The 8,684-nt window shown below is 34.4% G+C and overlaps 1 protein-coding gene across 1 annotated transcript; it reads left to right on the top strand.

Annotated features, from left to right (window-relative positions):
• Positions 1 to 1,661: 1,661 nt before the first annotated feature.
• On the top strand, positions 1,662 to 2,714 carry LOC106473144 (NADPH-dependent methylglyoxal reductase GRE2-like). Its single transcript, XM_013933824.1, has one exon. The coding sequence runs from the start codon at positions 1,662 to 1,664 to the stop codon at positions 2,712 to 2,714; it is 1,053 nt and encodes a 350-aa protein (XP_013789278.1).
• The last annotated feature ends 5,970 nt before the right edge of the window (positions 2,715 to 8,684 follow it).

Genomic DNA, 8,684 nt, shown 5'->3' with positions numbered 1-8,684 from the left:
ATATATATATATATATATATATATAATGATAATATCAAAATACGTTCGAATACCCCTCCTACAAAACGTATTCGTTCTTTCAGCTCTGGGGGCGTTATAATGTGGCGATCAATCCTACTGTAAAAAAAGTAGCCCAAGAATTGGCCAAATTATGTACGACAAGCGCAGATAGCCCTCGTGTAGCTTTGCGCGAAATTCAAGACAAACAAATCAAAATAAGTAAATCATGTTTTTCTGACCGGTGTCCTTTAACATATATACATTTTCCAGTTTACTATGTATGGATTACATACATAGTATGTTTTTAGTTTAACAAAGTTTGATTAAAGTAATTTACTTTCTTTTTTATCACCAGTTTCAGTGAATAGATAAAGTATTTTCCTGTTGAATTAATTAAAACTTTTAATGAGAGAGAAACGTTTAAAAAACTAGGCCTAGCAACGTTCAATCCAAAATTAAAGATTAGCGATTCACCGAGATATTTGTGAACATATCAGTGACAAAAAAAAAACATTAATTAAGAAATTTCTAGATCTTTCTCATATGTTTGGCATTGCTAAATTAACGGACCTTGGATTATTATTCTAATGCTCATTAATTCATATGTAAACTTTTTGAACTTTCTGTTGCTCACGTGCAATCAATGTCCAACTTCTCGAGCTTCAAGTCTACGTCCAAGATAATTATAGTGGTTGTATGTGTTATATTAAAATCGTTACAGTTCATGTCTTCACGACCTTAAATCTTGGCACTAGCCTGCGGCGTAGCTTTCATTACAAAAGGCTCCGTTGTACGGCTGTTACGTCCATAACACACCACTCCTCATTTCTCATCGTCTCACAGAAATCTATAGTCTGTGCGACTTCACCTATATGTCATATTGCCTATATTTATTATCTAGTTGTTTCAGGTATGTGGCAATGGATATGCCGGTGAAGTGACTTGTTTACATATGACTCTTCACACAACGTGCACCCTAAAATACAAATAGTTTACTCGCGCTATAAAACTAAGGATTTATTATTTACATCCCGTTGGTGCAGGAACGCACTCTCAGCTTTTGCATTATAGGAGTGACAGTTAAATCCCACTACTTGGTCAGATAAGAGGAACTGACAGTGGATGTTCTTCACTAGTTACTAGTTTATCAGTTAGCCACAGCTACATAAAGTCGTTTGTGTAGTTTTGAGCGAATATTCTGATAGAAAACCCCAAGTTTATTTGGAACTTGTGTTTTGTGTGGAGTTTACAGTCAACGGTTTATAGCAACATTTGGCAAAATCTCGATCACGAGGGAAATAATTTTTTTGTATTACATAAAAGAATTGTCGCCCATATTTTTATACCAATGTATTTCTCATAGTGTGTAATCATCAAATATACGTTTCGTTTAAATAATGCATGATAAAACCTATCAGTTATAAGGTTAGACTTTGATCTGAAAAATGTCATGGTAACCATCTTAGAGTGGACTAGTTCTAATGGAACAAAGGTGGAGTAAAAACTAACGTCAAGTTTTGTATCTTATATTTTGTTCCAATAACCGTAAGAGACAAACTTTTTGTGCACATGCAAGACGAGATTTTTCTTAATTTTTTCATTTAATGATTCATTTTTCTCACTAATTTCTAACTTTATTTTCAGTTGCTTAGTTCCTTGTAATGTCAACTGAATCGCCACGAGTTTTGGTGACCGGAGCGTCGGGGTACATTGCCTTACATATCGTGCATCTATTGTTAAAAGAGGGCTACCGTGTCCGTGGAACCGTGAGAGATCTTCACAGTCAAGCCAAGATAAAACCCTTGAAAGATATCTTTCCTCACTCTAGATATCCCCTTGAACTTGTGGAAGCTGATCTAAATAAGGATGATGGTTGGGAAGAAGCAGTTAGAGACTGCAGTTATGTGATGCACGTGGCATCTCCTTGTCCAGACGTTCACCCAGAAACAGAAGATGATTTGATACTACCAGCAGTGGAGGGAACAAAAAGAGTTCTTAGAGCTTGTGCCCATTCAGGCACAGTGAAACGTGTAGTTTTAACAAGTTCAAATGCTGCCATACACGGGCCTTCTGTCCGTGTGGAAAATAACAGAGTCTATAATGAGGAAGACTGGAGTGACCCAGATTCACCAGACCTCAACACTTACGGAAAAAGTAAGACATTGGCCGAGAAAACGGCGTGGGAGTTTGTTGACCAGTTGGAAGAGGGTAAGAAGTTTGAATTAGCAGTGATAAACCCATGTATTACAATTGGACCAAGCTTTAGTAAAAATGCTAGCTCCAGTGTAGGCGTGGTACTACGTTTGATGAACAAATCAATTCCTTTGATTCCTCCTGTTAGTTTCTCTCTCTGTGATGTCCGTGATGTGGCGTTGGCTCATCTCAGAGCCATGGTGACACCAGAGGCTGCTGGACAACGACATCTTGTGGCCAATGTCAACATTATGATGAAGGAGATAGCTTGTATTTTACATAATGAATTTGCTCCACAAGGATATTGGATTTCTACTTTAACAGCACCGTATTTAATCTTCTGGATTGCGAGTTTTTTTCACAGATCTTTAAATTTTATTCTTCCGCGATGTGGAAACATAGTTCGATACAGTAACGAGCGATTGAAAAATGTTTTAAGAATCCAACCAAGAAACATAAACGAGACTATCTTGGACACTGCCTATAGTTTGCTTGAGCACGGAAATTTGTCCAAAATGTAATTAATGTTTAAATTCAATACATTTTAGACTAAGTTCGATCCAGATTTTCAAAAGGTTTTGATAAGCATGGTATAGGAAAAGCTCTAGCACCTAAGATGTCTGTTTTAGACATAAGTTTATGTATGACTGTATATTACTCATATAAATAAGTGGTAGATATTTTAAAATTGTATTATATTTGAATATTGAAATATAATATTCTCGCTATTATTAACAACATAACTTCACAATGGTACTAGCTGTGAACAATAAATCTTTATATATTTTTCATTTTGATAGAATGACATATTTCTAACTGTGTCAGAGAATATTTAATATGAACTGACTGAGATTATTGATTATATGAGGATTTACTGAATAAATATTGCAGCTTTATACAAATAAATTCCCTATATTCCTTTGTTTTTTAAATATCTCAAATGTAACAAAATCCAATGACTATCTAATGGAAAACAACAACACCAACACCTATAATTTGAATAAAGAGTCTAATATTTCCCAGGTGCGTTTTGTTACCTGAAGGTTAATAAAAAATACCTGCTTCAGAATATTAGTTCACGAGCTCTTCCCAAGTAACAAAAACATATTTTATTACACTTTGCTTCATTTACGATGATTAATGGTTCATTTTTGCTGATAATCAATTATTAAATACTAATTTATTCTCCCTAGGAAATTTTACAATTGCTTCAGGATTTTATTAGTTGAAAATGCATAAAACAGAATTTAAAAGTTTTAACAGTTCTTTAAATCTAAGTAAATAATCAAGGACATAAAAAAGAGGCGACAAGAAGATGCCTGTTTTGTAAAATGAGCTTGAGAAATTGATGGATTGCTGACCTCAACCCCTTAAAACTAGGAAAGCTACAAAAAATTTTGATTTAGTGAGTAATATTGGCACTTTGAAGCAATATCAGTTACAGAACATGGGTGTAGCAGTACAAGTGAATAGGTGGCCAGCTAACATCACTTATCTATAGCCAATTACTTGAGTTCTGGTTATGGTTTTGGATTAGCCCAGGAATTATCCTAAATTATCCAATAGGAACACAGGACTACTTGCGGGTGATGCTGTGTCCTACTTAGTGGGTCGAGATCATACCAAGAAAAGTTAGTTAAAAAACCCATGTCAGAGACTGAAAAATCAGTTCTCTGGGATTCAGAAAGAGTTCCTCCAAGAATCATAAAGTTCCTCCGGCATTCTGAAGAATTTCCCTAAGTTCTGAAGTACTTAGAAAAGCCGAACAATGAAGATGTAGAATGTGACCAAAACTCCCAGCAATTAAATGCAGTATTAAATGCATCAATGTGAAAAGTGTTTTAATGCCATTATATAAGTATTTAAACAAATTTGAATAACGTTTAAAGTTTGTTTTAATTAACAAAGTTATGTTTTTGAAAATATGTTAAATGTTTAATAAATTGGCCCGAGACTCTATTTCTTTAGTCTAACTGTAAACTACCTCTAGTTAGCGACTTGTGGCTCCACTCATCACGACAATTCCTCCAGTAAATAAATTTGGTGTAACGAGTAGTTTTAATTGAAACTCCAACAATTAAGCCCAACAGGGTACTACTCTTTACAGGTGGCGCAGTCTCGAGTATTTTTGGGGTAGCTAATGACAAGTTGGTTAGAGTAAAGAAAGCCAGAAAAGTAAGAAAGTCAGCCGAAGTACTATAAGTAGTGTAAGCTAGAAATATGTAGTTATGGCTACTGCTGGTGTAGATACGACTACAGAAGAGGGTGGTGCATGCCCTAGAGTCGATAGAAGGGCTGACACTGACCATAAAGCTGCAGCAGAGCAACCCACACAAATAGGGTCATGCAGTGCTGCACACTTAACAAGTGCTGTACTGCTGTATCATAGTAGTGCAAATGAGGATGTCAAAAGCTTTATTGACGCCTTAGATGAAACAGGTAGAATATCGGGCTGGATTGATGCCCAGAAAGCTGATATATTATGTCTAAGAACAGCAGGAACATTAGGGCTTATGGTGATCTGTGTGAGACAACAGATTATCAATATCTTGTATGTAAGATAATGGAAAAGTATAGGACACGAGAAACTACTAATATAATTCTAACAGAAATGCACATCCTATATTAAAACCGTGGTGAATCTATCCGAGTTTTTGGACATAAGTTACAGAAATTAGGTAATAGATTGCTCAGGGCTTATGCACATCCAAGCGAGGATATGCTGCAAAACAATATGAACGAGGGCTATACAGTAATATAGCTATAGGATGTGTAAATGAAGCAAATACTCCTCAAGCCACTTTACTGGATTTACTTGAAGTAGCTACTCGAGAGGAGCTATGAGAAAAGCAGATCTATAAGCCTAAACATTCTGCTATAAATGCAGTTAACAAGTCTAGCAAGGCTAATCTGTCTAATACACAGAGTAAGCCCAATGGCTTCCAGTGCTTTAATTGTGGCAAAGTTGGGCACAAGTCAAGGAAAAGCAGAAAAGAAATGAGCAAATTGTGGTATTACAGGCCACATGGCACGAGATTGCAGACGCCCATGGAAAGCTGAAAATGGAAAAGCTCCCAAAGGCTGGAGGTTACAGAGGAAAGTTTCCCAATAATAACGGTAGCCCTACCTTCACTACAGGTCCCCAAAACGTAATCCACACTGGGATTACAGAGAGAAAGTACAGGTAGTTCTGGAAGTTTGGGATAAACGATCGAGTGTTCATAGTGTTAATGAAGTATCACCAATAGTTAAAGTAGAAACAGAAGGTATAACATGTTGGTTATTGGTTGATACAGGTGCTCGATCGTCGCTACTAAGTTCAAAATTAGTAGACAGAAATCCGACATTGTTAGACAATGCCTGGAAAGAAGTTTCTAGAAGTATTTTAACTTCTATAACAGGACATCCTGTTAAAACGTTAGGTAGATATAGTATGCAAATGAAAGTAGGAAACTTAGAGTTAAAACACTCATTTTACATCTGTAAGCAGATAGTTAGATACAGATGGTATTATAAGGCAATATTTCTTAAGAACTTACGACACTGAAATATCTCTTACCCAAAGTAAGCTACGCATAGAAACAGAGGTGTTAAGTTTTGAAGGACTTGAACCTTCGAACTTATATGCAACAGTTGAGACACATGATACCTTCCTGCTGACTAATAGTCAGACACCTTACGCTAATATTAGCAAGGCTAAGGATCAATCATCAAAATATGAAAGAACTGACTTTTTATTAGAGTGTAACGACACACAACAAAGTCGGAGGAGTGAGAATAAGAAGTGTTCTAAAGAAAGTTCTAAAAGAAAGCCAAAGAATAGGACTGCACAGAAGAACACTAAATCTAGCAGAAGTCATAAAGATAAGGTGAGTGATAGTAAGATAAGACAGAATAAGTTAATGAATAAGACTTTAAAATAATAATTCAAACCCCTCAGATGACTCTACACTTATGCCTAACATAAGCAACAGAGCATCCCAACAGGAGTGTTTGAAAGAAATATTCCAGTAAGGTTAGTTAAAATAACTGAAATACCTGCAAGAAGTCAATTTATAGTTGAAGCTAAAGTAAATGACTTTAAGTATAATGAAGAAGTGCTAGTTGAGCCTATAGAAATAGAAAAAACAGGAGCATATATAGCTACTTGTATTAGTAACGTGTCCGAGAGAGACACAGTGCCTGTAAAGGTGTTAAATGTGAATGAAGCAAAAGTAATACTACCTAAGAACATAGTAGTAGGTAAAGTTAGTAGTAGAGAACAGTTGGCTGTGGTAGGACAGCATAACATTAATGATGTTAATAAACGAACACAACCAAGTAAGATAGATTGGGATTCTATCTTAGGAAATGTAGAACGAAAACATAAACAAAGTTTGATAAACTTGTTAGAAGAGTATAGAGATATATTTGTTGGAGAAAATTACTCTAACGGTTGAAAAACACAGAGTTGAATTAAAAGAATGTGTAAAAGAGATGCTTGAACAAGGTGTGATAGAGGACAGTAGTAGTCCATATGCGTCTCCGGTTGTATTAGTTCCTAAAAAGGACGGAAAATTAAGGTTCTGTGTAGATTTTCGTAAAGTGAATGGTGTAACAGTCAAAGACGTTTAATTAACGTTTATTACGTTAATATCCAAGAAACCTTAGATAGGTTAGGTAAAAGTAAATATTTTTCTTCTATGGATTTACAAAGTGGATATTGGCAGGTAGAGATAGAAGAAGAAGATAAAGATAAAACTGCCTTTGTATTACCTTCAGCTTTATTAAAAGCACCAATTCTAAGTTAGCCAGATTTTAGTAAGGAATTTATCTTAAGCAGGTGTCACGATAGGTGCAGTTTTGTCACACTTAGATGAAAATGGCAAAGAACACCCTATAGCTTATCAGAGTAGACAGTTAGGAAAAGCTGAAATATATTTTACTGTAGGAAGTAGTAGGACAGAGTTAGCTAAGTTAATACAAGCATTGTATGTAGCTGCAGATAAAAAGTTAAGTTCATACATTTTACCATCAAGTAAACTAGAAAGAGTGTTAGACGAAATTCAAAGGAGATTTCTTCCACATTTACAGTTTGTAATACCTACCCATAGTGATCAGATCTACATGTACTATACATAGGCTGACGTAAAGACAGCCGCTGTTAAGGATACTTTAAGAATGTTTATAGAAAAACCCTTGAAAGCAACTGACAGAATGTTTAAACTATATAAGATTATATCTTTACCAATAGCAAAAAATCATTCATTAGCTTTAACTATAGAGAACGATAAACCATACATTGCTGTCTCGAGTGATCAAACATACATATGTTGAAATGACAGAAGAAGATATGCTAAATTGTATAGACGGACCCATCAGAGTCTGTGATCCTAACTCAGGTATGTGTTCAATACCTATAGTAACTTGTAATTATGTAATATTCACAGGAATTAAGAATAGAGTATCTGAACTATGTGAGAAAAGAATAATTATTCCTAAACCATTCTATTTTTATAAAACTAGAACTATCAATAACAACATTATATCTTTAAACCTTGCGAAATTTTGTAAAGAACATTTAGGTGTTAATATATTTTGTAAATTTATTTCGGGATATGCTCTAGGTGTTAAAATAGTTTGTAAATTTATTTGGGGATATGCTCTAGGTGTTAAAATAGTTTGTAAATTTATTTGGGGATATGCTCTTGGTGTTAAAATATTTTGTAAATTTATTTGGGGTTATGCTCTAGGTGTTAATGTATTTTATACATTTATTTGGGGATATGCTCTAGGTGTTAGGAAAACAATTTCTCTTGACACAATTCTTGATATTTTAACGTTTATTTTATTGAAATATTGATACGTGCTAGTGATCTTTCAAACCCGATGAATTAAGATCTTAACTGTATTTTTCTTAACGAAGAACGAAATTAAATTTGCTATATGGAAAAAGACATCAGTGAATGTATTTTTACATTCCAATTTCCTTTCATTGTTATACGCTAATATATCCATATAGACAAGCTGGTGATCTTAATGGTGTTCTAAAGGAAAACTTTTGACAATTATGTCAACTACTGAGATACTTTAATAACTCAATTACACTTTCAGAATCATCAAAAATGATAAACGTATCATCAATAGGTTTAAAACTTGAAGGAAAGTCCTTCAGCTATTGTTTTTAAGGGAACACAGAAACTGGCAAATGACGTTTTTAATTTCGAATCCATCCCTGCATCACCAATTTGATCATAAACGGTACCATTAAAAATAAAATTGAAAATAAACACGTACTTTGGTAATCCATATAGAAAATGAAGCAAAGTTGAAACACTTCACTATTCTACGATTATAAAATAATCCATATAAAAAATGAAGAGGAGTTGAAACACTTCACTATTCTACGATTATAAAATAATCCATATAAAAAATGAAGAGGAGTTGAAACACTTCACTATTCGAAGATTATAAAATAATCCATATAAAAAATGAAGAGGAGTTGAAACACT

The sequence above is a fragment of the Limulus polyphemus genome, unplaced genomic scaffold (genome assembly GCF_000517525.1).
Source record: "Limulus polyphemus unplaced genomic scaffold, Limulus_polyphemus-2.1.2 Scaffold5921, whole genome shotgun sequence".
NCBI lineage: Eukaryota > Metazoa > Arthropoda > Merostomata > Xiphosura > Limulidae > Limulus > Limulus polyphemus.
The sequence above is the reverse complement of the archived record's forward strand: the minus strand, read 5'-3'. Positions and strand labels throughout refer to the sequence as shown.

Bases quoted from the DNA above. Each gene is read 5' to 3' on its own strand.
- LOC106473144 (XM_013933824.1), top strand. From the start codon at position 1,662: ATGTCAACTGAATCGCCACGAGTTTTGGTGACCGGAGCGTCGGGGTAC.